This window comes from Sorex fumeus, unplaced genomic scaffold, assembly GCF_029834395.1.
Source record: "Sorex fumeus unplaced genomic scaffold, SorFum_2.1 ptg000078l, whole genome shotgun sequence".
Lineage (NCBI taxonomy): Eukaryota > Metazoa > Chordata > Mammalia > Eulipotyphla > Soricidae > Sorex > Sorex fumeus.
Window position 1 is genome coordinate 8,592,633 of NW_026606135.1, and position 21,968 is coordinate 8,614,600.

Consider the following 21,968-nt stretch of genomic DNA (forward strand, 5'->3'; position numbering starts at 1 on the left):
CATTTCTTTGTGTCATTTTATATTTCTTTTAGTAAAGTGCTATTGCTCATGTGTAGATCTTTAATCTCTTTTGTTAGCTTTACTCCATATTTTTCATGCTGTTGTAAAAGGAATTTTTTTTTAATTTTCCTTTTCTACAACTCACTGCATCAGATTGATGTATATTGATTTTTTTTTTGACTGCCACTTTATTGTGAACTTATCTCTTGTAGTTTTCTAGAGGAGTTTTTAGGGCTGTGTGCATTTCTGTATACCCCATGTCATTCACAAACAGTGATGGTTCTATTCTTTTCCAGTTTGAATTCCTTTATGTCTTTTTCTTGCCTAATTGCTCACTAACTAAGACCCATAAAAAATTATGTTGAAGAGCACTGGTGAGAATCAGTATCTTTGTCCTCTTCCACATATTAAGGAAAAAGCTTTTGTTTTTTCACAATTGAATATTTGGTTGTGTCACTTACAGCATTTATTATGTTATGATATGCTCCTTCTAGTTTTAATAGATTGAACATTTTTATCATAAACAAGTTGAACCTTGTAAAAGGATTTTTCATAAAGGATTTTTCACTACCAACTAATACAATCCTGTAAATTTTTCTTTCTGTTGAGGTGGTGCATTGAATTAAATGAATTGTCTGTATTAAACTGTCCTTACATGTCTAGAATGATTTCTGTTTCGTCATAATGAATGAATCTCTTGACATGTTGTTGGATTGGATTTGTCAAGATTTTGTTGAGCTTTTTGTGTTTTGGTTTATATGAGATATTGGCATATAATTTTCTGGTTTTCTTTCCTTTTTTATTTTTTTTAGTCCCTTTCTGACTTGGAAATTAGAGTTATTATTTGTCTCATGGAATGACTTTAAAGAGATTGAGTAGGATGAATTCTTTGAATGTTTTCTAGCATTCACCAGTGAAGTCATCTGGTTCTGGGAAGGCTTTTAATTGCTGCTGAAATTTCTGGACTTGTGATTAATCAAGCATTCTATTTCTTCTAGTTTTTTTTTTTTTCCTGGTGAACATGATTGCTCAAGAGGGCTGTCAGTCTTAAGTAACTCAAAGAACCAGCTCTTGGTTTCCATTCACTTTTTGTATCATCCTCTTGGTTCTTCTCCCCATTTTTGTGTCTATTTCTTTTTATAGATGCATGTAATATCTTAGTGATTTATTTTCTTCACTTTTTTCCTGGAAGTTTGTATCATTTTCTATGCCTACTAAAGCCTATTTTTCCCTTGTATTGGCTCATCATTTGACTTGTTGAATAGGCCTCATGATTATAAGCTATTCTTAGCTTCTGTTTGAAAATAATAATTTTGCTGGGTAAATTCTTCTTGGCTGGTATTTTTATGTTTGGGGTGGGGGGTGGTTTAGTCACACCTGTTCGAACTCAGAGGTCACTTCCAGTTAAATAATCAGGGGGCCATGACGTGCCAGGGATCAACCTGGAATGCTGGTATGCAAACTATGCGCTCAAGCCCACTGAGCTATCTCCCCAGCAAGATTTTTGGTCTAAGATCTTGTAGTGTGAATATGTCATTTCACTCTCTTGTGACCTTTAAGTCTGATGAAAGCTTGGTGGAGTTCCATTTGTATGCTACAGATTTTTCTTTTCCCTAATAGTTTTCAATATTATTTGTCATTGACTTTTGGTAGTTCAACAAATGATATGTCTCAGTGTAGGCGGTTTGAATTAAAAGCCTGGGTGTTACCTCAGGTTCCTGGATATCTTTGGTTGGTTTGTTCTGTAGGTTTGGGAAGTTCTCAGTATTATTTCCTTGATTATTGGCTGCTCCCTTTTCTTTCTCACCACTTGCTTGTACTTGTCTGGTGTTTTTACCCTTTTAAATGTATGCTGGTATCTCTCGTTTTCTTTATTTTCCTATACCTTGTTCCATTCTCCCATACAGTTTGTGATTGTACATTCTGTTTTTTCTTTGGTGAGAGTTGTTATGCTTTCTGTATTAAGATTAAATTTCAATCAGTAGACTCTACATACTCAGCATCTCTGGAATTCTGTAGTTTCTTTGGTCTCTATGGTGATGCTTTGTATTCTTGTGGCTCCTTTCTGATACATTAGACTTGCTGCTTCTGTGTTTAGTTGAGATTCTTTGTATTGTCTTTTTTTTTTTTTTAATGATATTTGTTCTCAGTTGTTACCTTCCTCAATTCTATACGTTTGTCCTTTGGAGACTTGTCATTTTCTATGAGAAATTTCATCTTATTTTTGCAACAGTTACCTGCTTTTTTGTTTTTGTTTTTAAAGAATCTGGGGAGCATCTTTCATTCTCCCCTGCTGGTGGCATTGTAGTTCTTTGTTTTTGTAACTGTGGCAGGTGGAGGAAGGGCTATAAGAAGATAATAATCCTCACTGGTTTTATCACAGTGTTGCCAGAGGGAGTGAGGGTGAAGGGGTTGAATATAGCCTAAAGAAAGCTCCATGCTGTCCTGGTTCCTGACAGCTGTCTGCCGCCTAGGCTCTGTCTCTGGGCCATAACTATATGGCTACACCGTCCCCCTTTAAAGGGGGACCAGAGACTCAGCCATCCAAACTACTGCTAGCCTGAAACAACAAATGGGGATTTGTTTTTGTCCCAGAGCTTGATATGTCACCTCTGATCTAAAGGTGAACGTTATTTCTGGAATCTTGTGCTTCACTCTGCCAGGTAGACCACTTGCAGTAATCAAGGTTGGGGTGCACTGTGCTGCTTAGAGATCACTCCCCTGAACATGCCCCCCCAATACACACTGCCCCTACAATTTAATTCCTTTGATGCATGTGTCTTTTAAACAAGCCAGGCTATGAGTACATGAGGATATATAGTTGATTTCTGGTTGTACTTTAGCAGGGAGCTTTGCTTGCAGTGTTTATTCTGCTGTTTCACCCACAGTTTGATATTCCCAGTATTTACTCTTGGTTAATCATTTAGATGCACTTTGTTTTCCCCTTTTAGATCACATGAGGCATAAGGAAGAGGCATAAGAGACATAAAGTAGTTTGTAATGAAGTTATCAAGGTGGAATGAGAGCACTGTGCGATGTGAATGTCTTAGTTTATAAAGAGTAATAAAATGGAGTAGAGGAGTATCTGGATAGAGAATTGGATTCAAAATAGTAGTTCCACTGCTATAAATGTATGAGATATCTAGACAAAACAGTTGGCCTAGTAAGTAGGTAATAGATGGGAAAAGGGTGGAGAAAGTGTGGACTCTATCAGTTTTTAGCCTACATCCAAAAATTATATTTTCATTTATAAAATTTAATCTAAGCCAGAAAAATAGTACAGGATCATGCATGTTGCTAACCCTAGTTCAGTTCACCACATACCCCCCAGGCATCCCTAGGTGCAGCCCTGGAGGCTCATAAGCACCACTCATAAGCACCTTGAAGACCCTCGAGCACCACCAGGTGGCCTGGGTCATTAACCTGGCATTGCAGGGCCTAAGCCTCACAGTACCCTCTGACCCCCTTACACTGGACTATCAGCCCAGTTCGCAGAATTGCTAGGAGGAGCCCTAGTCTTCCTGAGGAGAGCTCGGGAGGCTTCTTCCCCTAGTCATCTCAAAATGACAGTTAACTGTGATTTTCTCAGTCCTTCTTCCAGTTAACCTCTCACCCCTTAAGTCAGTTTGATGCCACTTGCTCATACCTTGTATTACATGCAGTTATGGTACCTCTTAGCACTCATACTTAGCAAAGACCAGAAGCTCCATTAATATTTCCTGTTTTTCTAAGGAATGCAATGCCAGTCAAATTAATACAAGAATATGGAAACCCCTTAACTTTCTTAAGGTACTTTTTATGTTGTATTCAACTAAAATTTCAGTGAAAGAGTAAATGCAGACAACGGTTTTTGCCTTTATTTTTTTTAGGTCTTTAAATAAGAAAACTCCATTTGATGCTAATTTACCAAAATTTTTATTAGTAATACTAATACATTAATTGGCTTGTAAATATTTTAAATAAAAACAATATGTAAAACATATACAATTTTAAAATTATAACAGTAGTTCTTACATAAGGTGGGTTTTTTTATATAACAGTTTTAAGATTTTTATAAAATGTGATTGAAGACAAGTGAACTTATACTAGAATCTTTTAAAAGACTGTTTCTAATTACATATCATTTTAAGTGAAATGATAGTTTAAATGGTGCATTTTAATCTAATGTATTTTTTTTTTAGTCTGTAAGACTTGCATTGTCCAGCACTTTGAAGATAGTAATGATTGTCCAAGGTGTGGCAATCAAGTTCATGAGACAAACCCATTAGAAATGTTGAGGTAAGTAAATGTATTTAAGTAAATTATGTAGATTCTTAATTTTTATTGCATAACATAGTTCTTGTATCTTGACTCAGTTAATATAGATTCTTATGAGATTTGTAATTTTCATATCACTGTCAATGTATCACTGTCATTCCGTTGTTCAACGATTTCCTTGAGTAGGCACCAGTAACGTCACCATTCGTCCTAGACCTGAGATTTTTTTAGCAAGTGCCACATTGGCAGCTCTTTCAGGGTCAGGGGAATGAGACCCATCATTGTTACTGGGTTTGGGCATATTGAATACGCTACGGGGTGCTTGCCAGGCTCTGCCATGCGGGGAGGATACTCTTGGTAGCATGCTGGGTTCTCTGAGAGCAAGAACTACCCAATAAGAGGTCGCACGGCTGCATTCTCGGGAACTTGGTTTTAGTCACTGGATCTTGGACATTGATGGGATTATGTGGCGGCGGTGGGAGGCGGGGAGGGGAGCAGTTGGTGGGTGTAACTGCCTAGCTACTGGAAGATGGGGGATCTGGGTGGAGAAGGCCCAATCCCAATCCAAGCAGGCTTGGAGATCTCAGCCAAGATATCAGCCCCAGGTCCCATGCACTTTTTATTTTCATAAAAAGCATTTTATTTCTTTTAATAGTATTTTATTAAGAGTAACTGAAAGCTATACATATTAAATATTTAAGAAATACATTTTCAAACAAAAATTATAACTATATCTCAGACTCACAGGTTTAGTTATTTCCTAAGCGATAGCACAGCGGGTAGGGCATTTGCCTGGCAAGCAGCCAACATTGCCGACCCGAGTTCGATTCCTCCGCCCCTCTCGGAGAGCCCGGCAAGCTACCAAGAGTATCTCGCCCGCACGGCAGAGCCTGGCAAGCTCCCCGTGACGTATTCGATATGCCAGACACAGTAACAACAAAGTCTCCAATGGAGACGTTACTGGGCCCGCTCGAGCAAATCGATGATCAATGGGAGGGCCTTTACCTTTACCTTTTATTATACATAATTTTTTGAGCTACGTAGTAGTGAAAAGAGGGTAGATTTAATAGTCATGGAAACTAATATTGGTATTATTCATTTCAAAATATATGTCATATTTTTTAAAGGTTGTATAAGTGCTCATATAAAACTTAATGTCAAACAACGTCCTGATTTGATTTAGCTCATGCAAGACATACACTATACTACTCAGTCTTATTCCTGGTCCTTAATTTTTTTTAATAACTAGTATTTACTTAAGTATAACCATGTATTTTTCTAGCTAGAAGTGGTTTATAAGATCCTATTTCAATTTTTTTCCAAATTATAAAACAGAGGTTTATATAAATGGCATGTTCAGTATCTCAGCAAACTCAGATATCACTTCCTACCTGCAGACCAATGTCCTTCTTTTTCCCCTCTGACCTTTTTCTAAACCCCCTTATTTCCCACAGTTCCTACCACAGCTCTGCCACAGGTTAACTGTGATTTTAGGGAACTATTTACTGTAGTATAAGTATTCTCTAGAACCTAGCTTCTCAAACTATGGAATGCAGCCCTGTATATATTAATGCTGAGGTTGTTTTAAGATTTATTATTAATTATCAATATTTTTTTTTACTTATGTACTTATTTCAATTCCTTCACCCTTCTCGGAGAGCCCAGCAACCTACCGAGAGTATCTTGCACACACAGCAAAGCCTGGCAGGCTACCGGTGACATGTTCGATATGCCAAACACAGTAACAACAAGTCTCACAATGTTACTGGGCCCGCTCGAGTAAATCGATGAACAATGGGAGAACAGTGACAGTGACTTATTTTATATACCTCTCTCCCTAGGGTCACATAAAAATTTCTCAGTTGAAAATGGGTTTTGACACAACACCCAAAAGGTGCATCAATATGTGTGATGCAGACTGTTATCTAATCTGTAAAGCTGGATTAATTTGTCTACAGGTAAATTTGTCTGATCTAGTGATTTTTAATGTAAAAGGTAAAGGTAAAGGCCCTCCCGTTGTTCGTCGATTTGCTCGGGAGGGCCCAGTAACGTCTCCATTGGAGACTTTGTTGTTACTGTGTCTGGCATATCGAATACTCTCGGTAGCTTGCCAGGCTCTCCGAGAGGGGCGGAGGAATCGAACTCGGGGCAGCCATGTTGGCCGCTTGTAAGGCGAACGCCCTACCTGCTGTGCTATTGCTCCAGCCCTTTTTTAATGTGTGGTCCCAAAATGATGGTTTTCAGACCTGCCAAAATCGAAACTCTAAAGAGTGAAACCCATCTTGATTTCTAGTCCTTCAGTTATGACAATGGCTAACATTTGAAGGCCATTGGTCTACTATGGGTTGTAGTCTTGAGCAAAGCTTTAATAGTTGGATTTATATCAGTGATCATACACAGTTTACATTTAGCAATGTCTGGTAATGGTACTGGTTGTCAGAATTGGGTGGTCTTGCTGGCTGCTAGAAGACTGGGAATACTAAATGCCCTTGAGAATTCTTCAATACGTAGGATAGCACTCTCGCATTCTCATCCCCATCCACAAATAATGAACCTAAAATGGATACCCAGATACAAATAGTTCAGAAAATAAACTTCCTTTTAGCTTAAAACTTACTAACAAAATGGTGCCATTCCCCTCAAAAGCAAAGAACACTTGTTATTTTCTTTACCTAGAAATGTCGGTTATTGGGGCTGGAGGGATAGCACAGCGGGTAGGGCGTTTGCTTTGCACTCGGCCTGACCTGGGTTCGATTCCCAGTATCCCATATGGTTCCCCAAGCACAGCCAGGAGTAATTCCTGAGTGCATGAACCAGGAGTAACCCTTATGCATCGCTGGGTGTGACCCAAAAAAGGGAAAAAAAAGGAAAAAGAAATGTCAGTTATTAACATTTATTTGATTTTATTTATTTTTTTTTAATATAATTTCCTTCTGAAATTTTCTGAGGTCAGAAAAGTATACAGCTTTCCTCAGGGTCTTATTTATGGTTCACAAGTCTAGGTGATTCTTCTGGTCTTGGCTGGTTTTAAGCTAACTGCTGGTCAGATAGACCGCTGCTGTTTCTATCAGACATGGAATGCTAAAATGTCAATGAACTTGTCTAAAATGACCTCAGGAAAGCAGCTTAGCTTGCCACTGCAGGATATAAGTCATTCTTCAAACTTGTTCTCACATTGGCAGTATTCTATCTAGAAAGAACAAGTAAGCATGTGTTGCCTATGAAGTCGGAGGTTCAGAACTAAGTACTTTGTCTTATTTGTGCCACATTCTATTGGTCTAAAGTACATCTCAGAGCCAGCTTGTATTCCTGGGTGGGGAAATATACTCAATCTGTTAATCATTGCAGGAATTTCAAAGTCGTTTTTAGAGGAGACCCGTTTTGTAACCAATCTCCCACTGTGGAAAAGGCTAGAAACAAGAGTTCCATGTGCAAAAGAGTTTGGTACAGTAGATGTGTTAAAATATGTATGTTCTGTATTTTGTAATTTATACTAGATGAGTATCACAAACTGTTTACATATTGGATTTTCATGTCTTTATTGTTAATATAAATTTTCTTTTTTTCATATTTGGAAGACTGGATAATACATTAGAGGAAATTATATTTAAACTGGTTCCTGGACTACGAGAACGTAAGTTGTTCTCCGACTTCTTGCAGATTTTTGAGTTTTATGAAATCAATGTTCTACTAAAGATTTTGTGATTGCTTCATTTTTATATTTATTTTTTTCCTTTAAATTAGAAGAACTTGAGCGTGAATCTGAATTTTGGAAGAAAAATAAGCCTCAGGAAAATGGACAAGGTAACTTTTTTTATTGTGTGTATCTGATAGCATCTCTCAAATCACCCTGTTTATTTTGTTGGGTTTTTTTTTTTTTTGGGTAACTAATGAACCGTTATCTCTTCAAGTCCAAAATTCTGCAAATAGTTCATGATACCTTTTTTTTTAAACATTGTGAACTTTTTATATAAAAAGTTCTTTTATTATGAACCTTTTATATAAATTTAAGCAAGAGTAGAGTTCTTCAGGGGCCAGAGTGGGTAGAACACTTGCCTTGCACGTGGCCAACCTGGGTTTTATGTTATCCCATATGGTCCACTTTAGCATACTTGAAAGCAGAGCCATGAGTAAGCCTTGAGTACCGGTGGGTGTGACCCAAAACTTACAAAACAAAAAAATGGAATTCTTCACATTGAGAGTAATTGGAAATAGAAGAAATCTTACTTTTTTTTCCCCTCTGGGGTAGACTTGTTAAGCCCATTTAATGCAGAAATGGGCCTCCCCCACCCCTAAAGTTCTTTTTTTAATCACCCCTTCAACCCTGAGAAATAAGCTGACTGAGGAGCGTAATCTTGATTGGAGATCTTTCTTTCATTCAGAACTTTCAGTTCTATGGCCTGTAGAGTTTCTGCTGCTTGTCTCACAGGATTTCCTTTTATGCGATCTTGGCTTGTATGGGCTGGAGCGATAGCACAGCGGTAGGGCATTTGCCTTGCATGCAGCTGGCCTAGTGACCCAGGTTCGATTCCTCCACCCCTCTCGGAGAGCCCGGCAAGCTACTGAGAGTATCTCCCTTGCACAGCAAAGCGTGGCAAGCTCCCCTGTGACATATTCAATATGCCAAAAACAGTAACAAGAAGTCTCACAATGGAGATGTTACTGGGCCCGCTTGAGCAAATCGATGAAAATGGGAGGACAGTGCTACAGTGCTACAGTGGCTTGTATCCCCAGGCTGTGCCCAGAGCTTATTCCTGGCTCTGCACACTGGGATCATTCCTAGTGGGTTCAGCGGATCTAATAGGATACCAGTGATCAAAGCCAAATTAGCCATGTGCAAGGCAGGCACCCGACCCACTGTGCTATTGCTCCAATGCCAGTATCTTGTTTTTATGAATCGTTTTTGTTTTGCTGGTTGTTATGAATGCTTTTTTACGATCCTCACTCATGGTTCACTTATTCTGATGTTTTTAAGTTTTACTATAGCATTTTTTTGTTTGGAGGTGGGAGTTTTGGGGAGAGAGGGGTTAGGAATAAGTCCTAGCATTGCTCTAGCAAGCATATGGGATTCCGGGAATTAAGCCCAGGTCAGGCTTATGTAGACAAGCACCCTACCTGCTGTACTAACTCTCCAGCCCCAGTTATACAAAATCTTCTAAGCTGTTATTTCTGTTTGGTCCTTTCTTGTCTGCCTCTCTCCCTCCCTCCCTCCCTCCCTTCTTCTCTCCCTCCCTCCCTCCCTCCCTCTCTCCCTTTCTCTCTCTCTCTCTCTCTCTCTCTCTTTCTTTCTTTCTTAAGTTCTCTTTTGGTCCATCCATTGTTTTCCTAATTTCAGGGAACCCTCCTTGTGACTGTGACTTTGAAGTCTTTCTTGGGTAGTTTACTTAATTTTATCACATTGAAAGTTTTTCCAAGTATTTTGTCTTGATTCATCACTTGGCAAAGTTTTCCCTTAGCTTTATCTGTAATAGGCTAAGTAATTTTCTTCCCAATCCTATTAAAATTGATGGTTGCAGGTTGATCTTAGAAACTGGGCTTTCTGTTGTTTTGTATGTATCATGATAGGAGCTTAGAAGCAGGCATACTGTAGAGGCCTAAGAGCTTTACCTGCAGTGTGAGGTCAAGGAGATGGAAAGCAAAGGGATTGATGCTGTGGATTATCAGTGGCGCTGGCCTTCCTTGGTACAGTGACTTCTTGAGCTGAGGATTCAGGCATGGAATCTACCCACACCATCTGCTCAAGAAGCATTCTTCTTCCTTGCCTTCAGATGTTTTGTAGCTCAGACTATTTGCCTGACCCGTTGTAACCTAACTTGGAGCATGGTAGGTTATAGGCAGACTTTCTAAGTTCAAGAGAGATAGCAGAGGGCCTGAGACCCCAGCCACTGGCAGATGCCGCTGGTCGCAGCAGACAATCCCCCTGGCCTCTGCCTAATGTGGCTTACATACTTTATGGCCTATGGAGGGTTGACTGAAAATGTACCCCAGCTCAGAGTTCTTGTCTCTGCCTGTTCCTGGCTGTATCTATGTGGAAGGCATGCTCTGCCCTTGTAATTGAGCAGAGGAAGTTCAGTTGTTCAGAGGTACACAGCTGGGAAAGAGCTGGATTTACACAGACTTCATGTAATCACTGACTGCACTGTGTTCTGAGGCTGGGAAGACAGAAGATGTGGGGTTGCAAAAATCCGTGATAGACCTTGTCGGAGATATATTCTGTCCTTCCTGTGGGTGGAAAGAATAGGTGTTTATGCCCGGGAAGCAGTTCCTAGATGATTGCTGTAATCTGTCAACTCCATCCAACCCTCACAAACCAGGCATGGTTGACTCCCAGCTTGTGTAGCAATGAGAACCCCAAAGACCTGGCAGGTATTATGGAACCTGGGTGCCATGTGAATCAAGACAATCTAGCAAACGGACAAGTCTGACCCTAGATGTATGGTGTAGTGGGAGAAGGTGGGTTATCCTGACCTCATCTGCATTTATCATTCAAGGACAGTGTGGGGTGCTGATGACTCCAAGACAAATGTGAACACTAGGAAGGTATCCAGGTGCTTCTCCCTCATTGAGGAGGTGCATCTTCCTTTTTCTGTACATGGTTAGGTTCTAAGTTCAGCGGTTGTCCAATTGTTTAATCTACCTATAGCCCTTTCACTGATCTCTGCTCCCCACAGTCCTTTTCTCTACCATCAGCATGTATTTCTCATGCCTGGCCCTTCCTGCTCCCATTCTCTGATCCTCTCAAATCCTGGGTCCCTCAGTGTAGAGGTGACACACCTAGAGACCTCTGGAGGGGAGTTTCTGAGCCTATCTCTCTTGGTCATGTGCTTTTGACTTTCTGACCCACCCATGTTGATATGCGCTTTTCTTTTTCTTTTCGGGTCATACCCGGCGACGCACAGGGGTTACTCCTGGTTCATGCACTCAGGAATTGCTCCTGGCGGTGCTATGAGGACCATATGGGATTCTGGGAATCGAACTGGGTCGGCCGCATGCAAGACAAATGCCTTACCTGCTGTGCTGTCACTCCAGCCCCATGTTGATATGCTTTGACACTCTCTCCTCCACTCTCTTCTATCCCAAAATGTTCGCCTCTTCTAAAGGAATTAACTCCAGTAAAGACACAATTTGTTATCTGTTTGTGAAAAGAGAGCAGCCCAGGGTCTTGATTAGGTTGCCAGCATGGGGGAAGAATCTTTTCTGGTTTTCAAGTGATCTAATAATTAATTGCAGTTATTTTTGTGACCAAGCATAGCTAGTCTGTAATAATTCCTTTGAATATCACAGTGAGCCTAGAAATTTTGTAACACTCTCCTGTAGCACTGTCCTCCCTTTGTTCATCATTTTGCTCAAGCAGGCATCAGTAATCTCTCCATTGTGAGACTTGTTACTGTTTTTGTTACTGTTTTTATCATATTGAATACACACTGGGAGCTTGCCAGGCTCCGACCTGCAAGCAGGATACTTTCAGTAGCTTGCCGGGCTCTCTGAGAGGGACAAAGGAATCGAACCCGGGTCAGGCATGTGCAAGGCAAATACCCTACCTGCTGTGCTAGCCCTCCAGCCCTAGAAATTTTAGTCTATGTTAATAAATAACTTACGGTTTAAAAAAAATGTGGGACTAAAGAGTACAGCAGGTAAGGTGCTTGGCTTGCATGCAGCTGACCCAGGTTTGACCCCTAGCAATCCATATGATTCTCTGAGCCCTGCCCCTCCTTCTTACTCCCATAAGTGATCCCTGAGTGCAGGAGTGAGCCCTCAGCACTGTTGAGTGTGACCCATCCCCCCAGATTTTTAAAATTTCTTTTGTTTTGTTTGGAAGATTTAAAAGATATTAAAAATTGTTGGCTATTTATAATCGATAACTGTTAAAGTAAGTTGATGTAAGTTTACTGTTCAGACGATTAACATTGTTAATAACTTTGAAATCAAGTTTAAGTCATATTTTTCTTTAAATAATACAGATGACACTTCAAAAATGGACAAACCTAAAGCAGATGAAGAAGGTGATGAAAATCAAGATGACAAAGATTATCACAGAAGTGACCCACAGATTGCTATTTGTCTAGATTGCCTACGAAATAATGGACAATCAGGAGACAATGTAGTAAAGGTAGGTGGACAGATGCTGTTTGTTATAATTTTATAGCAGATCTGTGATAGTTTACCTAATATTTTTAATACTTGCTTTCAGAGTTTTTATGAACATAAGCAGAATCCTCTTCTTTGCCATTCTTACCTACCCAGAAACTTTGTTTTCATCTCCCCCAAGCAAATCGTCCTGGGCTACTGCACCATCTAGTGGCATATACAGAAAATCACGCCTCTTTCTCTCTATTCCTCCTTTTATACTTTTGTTGGGAATTCAGACCCAGTGCGTCCTCGCTTTAGTATGGGAACCAACTCAGACTCCAGTAGTTTCATGTCCAGCAGTTGCTCTAAACCTTTTTTTATTTTTTTATGTCACTAAATGCCCGTGAACTAGAGTTCCCGAGTTCCTAGATATTTCCTGTATTCTTAACATTTCTTGTTCACAGTCATAAGTTTGCTAGTTGAACCTTTCTGTAATGGATCCTTGTACTAGAAAATTTTAAACACCCTACTTCATCTTCTTTGGTCTTTTCATTTGTGTTATTTAAGTAATGATTTCTACCTGTTTATTGCAAACAGCCATTATAAATGTTTAACAACTTTAGCTTTTAGATTTTTGTCACATCTTAGCAAAAGTCATCTATTGAAAATGTTTCTTTTATTTCTTGTTTAATTCAGATACCTATCTCTTTTCTTTTATTTCCTCTATGTAAACTGTAAATTAGTATGTTTCATTTAAAGAAAAAACAACACTAATCTTTCATTGGCATGTTCCTATTAGAAAATTCAAATCAGAGTGTCAGCTCAGATTAGCATTATGCAACAACGAATTATGAGTTATTTAGTGAATTTTCGCTATGTGGGTATTAGACCTTGAAAATTTAAGTAGCAAGAGGAAACTTCTTTATTCAAGGAACTTTAGCTAGGTCTTAGTTTTACTACAGTAATATGAGAGGTTGGCTGTACAAGGCATGTAATAATAATATTTCTAGAGGCAGTTCCTATGTAATAGTATAAAAATACCTGTTTATACTTCCAAGCATCTCAGTTTTTTTGTTCTGGTGCAATACCTGTTTCTGGTTGTTTTTTTTTTAATAAGTTTTTTTACCAAAGTTTTTTTTGTCTCTGTTCTTATAAAAATATTAAAAGAAATGATGTAGCAATTGAAGTGATAACACTAGAAAAATTGGTTTAACTCTAGAAAATTACTATTTTAAAACAAAATGAAACAGTGATAAAGAAATAGAGGAACCGTATATACCTGGATCATTCTGAGGCCAGTATCTCTCTGAATGTAAAACTGGTGAAAGAATTTTCACATATCAAAGAACACAACAGAATGAAAAATCAGAACAAATATTTGCAATCATATATTTAATAAGGGCTTAAAATGCAAAATATTTAATTGACTCTTTAAAAATTAAATAATCCAATTAAAAGGTGAAGGGGTTAGACATTTTTTAGTTTCAATATGGAAATGATGAATAAAGATATGAACAGATACTCAGCATCACTGGTCAGAAAAACTAGTGTCAAAACTGCAAAACTTGCAGCTATTTTGAGGGCTGTTATCAAAATCAAACCAAAATATTGTTTCGGTGAGGATGGGATATTGAACCCTTGTGCACTGCTGAAATTGTAAAATGCTTTGACTTTATGGAGAACTATGGAGATTCTTCAAAAAAATTAAATCAGAGCTACCTTGTAGCCCAACAATCTCTTTATTTCTGTATATGTTGCCAAAAGTAATTAAAACAGAAGCTTAAGGTTAAAATTGTAATTTCACATTGCAGATTTATATTAGTGAAGTCGAGTCAAGGTATTTATACCTGGCAAAGCACTGCCGGAGACTCTCAACACTAGCTGCATGTATTTCCTCCTAAACTGTGTCTGTAAACTGTAAGGTTTCTTGTTGCTCAGAATCTTGTGGTCTAATTGGCCCCTCTCTATCGATTCCAGGAGCTCCTTAGAGCCTTCTTTGAAACTACTGTACTTTTTAAAAATAGCTAAAAATTTGAGACATTTCAATGCTGCTAATGCTTTGAGAAGTGATTTTTAATATCCATTATTTGCGAATCTTGTTTTCAGTAAAATTTTTGGTACATGCTTTACCAGAATGTCTAGAAAATGCAAGCATTTTCTAATACACGTGACACAGTGCCTTCTTTAAAAATGTAAGGGCCTTGGAGACTGGAGAGATAGTACTTGCACCTGACCCACGTTCAGTCCCCCATACCTCATATGGTCCCCCAAACCCTATTATGAGGGATCCCTGACTACAGAGCTAGGAGTATGCGCTGAGCACTGACAAGTGTGCCCAAAAACAAACAAACAAAATGTCATTTCAGTGAACAACAATTAGAAAGAAACCTTTTTCTAAAACCTTTCTAAACAAGAACTAGAGAGCTGTACATAGAAACACTTTTAGAATATCATTTGAAATATTCAAAATGATAGTAGAAATGACACCTATAGTTTAATTAAAAGGTAGATTTATTAATTAGTAATCTTTTCCTAGGGTTTAATGAAGAAATTCATCCGATGTTCTACACGAGTAACTGTGGGAACTATTAAAAAATTTCTAAGTTTGAAGTTAAAACTTCCAAGTTCTTATGAGGTAAGTTAGTAATCTAATCTTGGTTATTGTGTTAATCTGAAGTAAAATTCATCAAGAAAACTATTTAACTGAGAATAAATTTAAATTAGCTTTTATGGAAATGGTTTTGTAGCCATAGTTTTAAGTTTAAGAATATAATTTATGTAATCTGTATTTTATATAAGATAACATCCTGACTAGACCATGATAGTAATATACTTGTGTTTTATAATTAGAGGACGTTGTAAAAGACTACATTAGTATTCTCAAAATAAATAGAGCAGCTAAATGAATTCTTATTTTCAATTTCCAACATGCTTTAGAATGTGTTTTTCCCCTCCTTTGAGATCTTTGAGATCCATTTTTACCCAATTCTCTCTAGACTCTTTCATTATGTAAAATGTTGTCTTTATCAAAAGAGACTCGGTGACTAATATTCTTTTAGTTCCATGATATGCATAATTGATCTTGCTTGGAACTAAGTTATAACTATATAAATTTTATTCACTGAGTTCTTTACTGGAGGGATAAATTATCCTGATGTTGATATAGCACAGCTTTTAATGTGTTCAGTATTCAGAGATTATGATCCTAGGCTCTAAAATAATGAGGAAACATGACAGTTATTCCTGACATACTCAGATGACAGTCTTACAACTTGTATTAGTTCCTTTTTCTTCCCCTTTTGGTTCTGATTATAGGACCAACACTAGTTTCCTTTATAAACAAAGACTTAAAGATAATGTAGCTTTTTGGGCATTTGTACAATATTCACATGAGTAGTCATAGCAGAAATGAAAGGATCTGATCAAGCATTTAAAGGTATTATATATTTCAATAAACCTTTGAACATACTTAAATTTTTTCTCAGGTGACTAATAGTTTTAAAGATTAATCTTTGCTGTGGTTTTATCCTATATACAGCAAAAAATTCCCAGAGAAATCAACATTTGTTTAAGGAAAACATTGTGAAAGGGAACCAGAGTTCCAATATACTTGATTAAAATACAATATGCTGACAACAGATTATAGGTGCAACATTGAAAAAAAGAAAATGAAATTGTTGCCCTTTCTTGGTTTTTCACTATATGCTTTAATTGTAAAATATCTCCACAGATTTATTTCCTTTTAGTGTGACTTATTGAGCAACTTTTTCTAATTCTCAGGACGTTGTTAGAGCCAAGTGAATGGTTTCTCTCATGGTCTTACTGCTGGGACATACTATATTCCTTCATAGAAAAAGAGAAGAAGAAAAGACAGCATCCTCTCCTTACCTATCCCAATGCAAAGGCCTTTTCCTAACAGCAATTAACTGGTGGCCTCTTACCTTGCTGCCCAGCAGTGTAGAGGGGTGATGTAATGAAATGCCTGGCAATTGAAACTTCTATAACAGTATTGCTAGTTCTCTCAGGACAGCTGGTACCTGATGATGAATTTTATCCGAATAAATTCCTTTGGCTTCTTTGCTCATGTGTTTATAATATGGACAACATAAAGATAATCTAGGCAAGAGAGAGACTACAGTGCTCAGGCTGCCTGACTGACTTGGATTTCCAGCAACACATGGTCCCCTGTACATCACTAGTTCAGTCCTGGAGGCCTGCAGCACCACCGAAGTGGCCAGGGTACCCCTCTACCACAGGGCCTGAGCCGCACTGCGTTCTCCAGCCCTTGACTGAACTGCTGGCCTCGTTGCTGAAGAATTGTCAGTGGGCTCCTTGGACGCTGCTTGCAAAGCCCCACTTCCCAAATTAATAAAGTGATATATGAAAAGCATTTTGGAAAAGCAATTCCATATTACCATAACTAAAAAATTCAGTTACTTTAGCTAAAAGTTTGTCTAATACAATTGGAATTATAATCGTTTTTGACAAATAATTATTTCAAGTGCATTCTTCTCCCTTTTCACATAATTTATGTGAATTTATGGGGGTTTTTTCCCAATAAATGGAGAACTGCAAAAGTTGTAGAGTCTTTAAATTGTAGAGTCTTTTTTTTTTTTCTTTTTGGGTCACACCTGGCAATGCACAGGGGTTTGTCCTGGCTCTGCGCTCAGGAATTACCCCTGGCGGTGCTCAGGGGACCATATGGGATGCTGGGAATTGAACCCGGGTCGGCCGCGTGCAAGGAAAATGCCCTACCCACTGTGCTATCACTCCAGCCCCAAATTGTAGAGTCTTAAAATTAACATTTTAATTATTCTTTATTGATTTAATAATTCATAGACATAGTTTCATATGGCCTCCTTAAAGATTTAGAAAATAATTTGCTTAGAGAAAAAATAACATAAATAAGTATATAACCTTTTTATGAGTTCCGTGCAAGGTGAAAAAGGGGCTCTTAAATATTAACAGCAAGTGCTAATCAAATAGAAAGAGAAACTTGGGGTTGCAGGTCTGGGGAGACAGCCGGTGGCATGCCTAATTCTGTCAGTTGACAACAGGTAATTACTGAAAATTAGGCCTCAGGGGGTCTATAAATATTGTCTCTACTTCATTCATTTACTGTCTCTTTAAATACAAATTCAGAGAAAAACAATCGCTTCCACCTTGGGATTGTCAGAGGATCCTGAGAAATTAATTTATAAGCCGAAGGTGCTATGATGAAGAAGAGCCGTCTGCAGAGTTTTGTTTAGTAAAAGTTAACCCCCCTCACCCCCACTGCTGGCCCTCAGAAAAGTCTAAAACCTCAAATGTACATGGGGAAATGGACGAAGAAAAATTACATTGTGTTAACAACTGTATGTATTTTAGATATAGGCGTATGGGAAGTGTATATTTGAATCACCTATATTTGAATTATTACTGTAGTGTCATGGGTCAGCACTTTAGTAAAAGTATTTAGCATTCTTTTCAGTAGGCAGTCTTTTGTTGTAACTTTGAATCTTTTGAAAGTAAAAGTGTACAAATGCTTAAAATTCAAAATTGCTTTCATTAATGGATCTTTATTCTTTTTAAAGTTGGATGTGCTGTGCAATGGTGAAATTATGGGGAAGGATCATACTATGGAATTCATCTACATGACAAGATGGCGATTAAGAGGAGAAAATGTAAATTGCTTTTATATTTACTTAAGTGTATAATTGTATACAATTTTTTTCTTACGTTTAACTATTAATACCTATAAGAAAAAACTGAGTTGAAAAAAAGGAGATTCTGGTTTCTCTTATTTTTTTTTTCTCCCAGTCACCTTATATGACAAGTAGTCCCAAATTTAAGTCTTTTCCTTTCTTTTTTTTTTTTCTTGGTTTTTGGGCTCAGGTGAAACTTCTGGCTACGTACTCAGGAATTACTCCTGGCAGTACCCAGGGGACCATATGAATGCAAGGGATAGAACCCAGGTCGGCCACATGTAAGGCAAACAATGTACTATACCTGCTGTACAATTACTCTGGCCCACCCAAATCTACCTGCTTTACTATCACTCCGGCCCTGCAAATTTAAGTCTATATTAAATGTGGTTTTGTTATAATTAAGGTAAGTTTGAAAATATATCCAAGTATGCTCAAAACTCTATTGATCTCAAGACAAAGAAAACAGCATATAAGTGGATCTTAGTACGAAAGAGGAAGACCAAGTTTTGCCCTGACTACACATAGTGAACAATGAGATTTTTTTTATTGTAATAGAAGGAACAGGAAAGTGTAGAATTTAGATCATCTTTTTCTCAGGATCCTACTTTGTATCAAAAGTATAAAATCAGATTGAAGGGTAAGTGATTTTTCAGTGGTTTCTATAACAGAATTAGATAGTTCCTAGATCATACGCAACACAAAGAACAAGATTAAAAATAGAAACCTCTGAGAGAGTCCAAAACCCTGAAGGAGAATTTCCTAGGTTGAACTATATCTTTGATTTAGAGTTAATTAGAAAGTTCAGCTACTTCTCCTGCAAGTTATTGATAATATTGGGATTAAGGTTTTAAGTCTGGTAGCACACTAAAAAACAAGAATAACAACAACCAGGGATTTCTTCATAATCTGTTACATGAATAAACAAGCATTAAGATTGACTGGAAGGTTATACTGTGTGACTTTCAAGGACTTTTCAGACGTTAAGATCCTGGGGTATTTGGGACATAGCATGTCATATTGAAACTGGATAACTTTTATCTCTATTCTATGAGTTTTATTAAAAATAGAAATTAATGAAAACCACATATTTTAGAAATGTAACTAGAATAGTATAAAGAATCCAGATATAAAGTATGTTGCCATGTTGTAGAGTACGTTGCCATGTTGTAGAGATTCACAGATACATTTAAGTTCTAACTATCTGTGAAACTGTTTGGAAACATTTTTTAAAAATTGTGCTGTTCAATGGGTAGGATCTTTGGCTCTTTTCAGAATAAATGTCTTCATGTGATATAATAAATTAAACACCTAATGTCTTAAATCAGAATTTCTTTATCTGTTCCAGTGCCACTTAGGTAAAGCATTTCTTGTAAGATTGAATTTTCATGGCTAAGAAAGAAAAATTTATTTCTAATACTGCTCACTAGTTGTGTGCCGTTAAAAACTTATTAAACCCCTATGGGGCTCTTTTTTTATTACTCTATCTAATTGTCTTTGTAAATTCGGTAAATTACCACTGCCTCCTATGACATTTTGTAATTTTTTTTCAATAGTGCATACATCACCCTGATTAATCCTTACAATCAAAACATTTCAGATACTAAATGCAGATTACAGAACTAGTTGATTCTCAACTATAATTGATATTGTGATATTACGCACAATAAAATTGTATTGAATATAATTTTAGCTTTGATAGTCCTTGGGCATTTTATTTTTTTTTTTTCCCTTTATTTTATTTTATTTTTTTTAAAGTTGTAGATTTACAATTTTTTGTGCTTTGGTTTCAATTATACAATGATCAGATACCCATCCCTCCACCAGTGCCCATTTTCCACCACCATGGATAATATCCCTCCCACCCCCATCCCCCCATCCCCCCGTCTCTGTGGCAGGGCAATCCCCTGTGTTCTCTCTCTCCTTTTGGGTGTTGTGGTCTGCAAAAGAGGCATTGAGTGGCAAACATGTTCAGTCCATAGTCTACTTTCGACATGCATCTCCCCTCCTGGGAGGATCCTCCAAACATCCTTTATTTGGTGCTCCCTTCTCTATCTGAATAGCCCTTTCCTCTAGGATACCCGGCTGGCCTCTAAGTTATGGAGTAATCCTCCTGGTGCTGATCTCAGCTATTCTTGGGTATTAATCTCATACTTTGTTACTTTATATCCCCCAGATGAATGCAATCTTTCTATGTCTATCCCTCTCTTTCTGACTCATTTCGCTTAGCATGATACTTTCCATATTGTACCACTTGTATGTAAATTTCATGACTTCATCTTTTCTAAGAGCTACATAGTACTCCATTGTGTAGATGTACCAAAGTTTCTTTAACCAGTCATCTGTAAGGGCATTCAGGTAGGAAAGGGAGAAATCAAGCTCTCACTATTCGCAGATGATATGATACTCTACTTAGAGAACCCAATAACTTCCACCAAAAAACTCTTAGAAACAATAGACTCGTGTAGTAAAGTTGCAGGTTATAAAATCAATACCCAAAAGTCCATGGCTTTCCTATACGCAAACAGTGAGAGAGAAGAAAGCAACATGGAAAAAAACAATCCCATTCACAATTGTGCCCCAGAAAATCAAGTACCTAGGAATCAGCTTAACTAAGGAAGTAAAGGACCTGTACAAAGAAAACTACAAAACGCTACTTCAGGAAATAAAAGAGGACATGAGGAAATGGAAAGATATCCCCTGCTCATGGGTCGGGAGACTTAACATTGTCAAAATGGCAATACTACCGAAAGCATTGTATAAATTCAATGCAATCCCTATAAGGATACCCATGACATTCTTCAAAGAAGTGGAGCAAACACTCTTGAAATTTATATGGAACAATAAGCCCCCACGAATAGCTAAAGCAATTCTTGGGAAAAAGAAAATGGGAGGAATCAACCTCCCGAACTTCAAACTGTACTACAAAGCAGTAATAATTAAAACAGCATGGTACTGGAACAAAGGCAGAACTGCAGACCAATGGAACAGGGTTGAATACACTGACATCTCTCCTCAATCATATGCTCATCTAATCTTTGATAAAGGTGCAAGTAATGTGAAGTGGAGTAAGGAAAGCCTCTTTAATAAATTGTGTTGGCATCACTGGACGGCTACATGCAAAAAAATAAGTCCTTGGGCATTTTAGTATTAATGCTTGAAATTATCATTAATGAATATATTTGCCTTAAAACTGAAGAAATGTAAGTGGTCATCCACTGCAGGGTCGCTAATTGCTTTATTTGTTCTTCTCAAGGTTCTTTTCTAAAGGTTGCCCACACATTCCCAATTATTTAAATCTTAATCTTAAAACATGAAAGATTTGTGTCATAGAAATTGTTCTTAATAAACTATCAATTAAATCAATCTTTACTCCAATTATGTTTCTGATTATACTCTTCTGAATAGTTTTAAATGCCTTAGTTATTTAGGTATATCTTACTAGAAATTGCTTCCAAAAACGGCTCAATAACTAATGACATTTTATTTTGATGAAACAAAGTAGACCAGTAAATAGGAAAAAATAAAAATTCCTTTTTTTTTTTACATGTAGTGCAATACTTTTGTTTTTTAAGCATTAGAAAATTTTTTTGTTTATTCTCCTCCTCCAAGCCTGGTTTGCTACCAGTCTTTTGCAATTTCAGTAGTTTGGGGGTTAGTAGTTCCTTTTTCTAGTTGTATAAAGAAGAAAATCCCTGCAGTTCTATTATCTATCATTATAAAATTCTGGGCTGGAGCGATACTGGTAGGGCATTTGTCTTGCACGAGGCCAGCGAGGCCAAGCCAGGTTCAATTCCTCTGCTCCTTTCGAAGAGCCCGGCCAGCTACTGAGAGTATCCCACCCGCATGGCAAAGCCAAAGCTACCCGTGGTGTATTTGATATGCCAAACACAGTAACTTAGGCAATGGAGACATTACTGGGCCTGCTCAGGTGAATCGATGAACAACAGGACAGTG

At 37.7% G+C, this 21,968-nt stretch overlaps 1 protein-coding gene across 5 annotated transcripts in view; it reads left to right on the forward strand.

Moving 5' to 3' along the window:
* The window catches only part of PCGF5 (polycomb group ring finger 5), a 120,327-nt gene that overhangs the window by 82,108 nt on the left and 16,251 nt on the right, over positions 1-21,968 (forward strand). For all 5 annotated transcript variants that reach the window (XM_056130419.1, XM_056130420.1, XM_056130422.1 and 2 more), the window contains exons 3-8: positions 4,182-4,278; positions 7,836-7,891; positions 8,002-8,061; positions 12,219-12,367; positions 14,864-14,962; positions 17,901-17,990. In XM_056130419.1, coding sequence (XP_055986394.1) covers positions 4,182-4,278; positions 7,836-7,891; positions 8,002-8,061; positions 12,219-12,367; positions 14,864-14,962; positions 17,901-17,990 — 551 coding nt within the window. The remainder of the gene's footprint in view (positions 1-4,181; positions 4,279-7,835; positions 7,892-8,001; positions 8,062-12,218; positions 12,368-14,863; positions 14,963-17,900; positions 17,991-21,968) is intronic.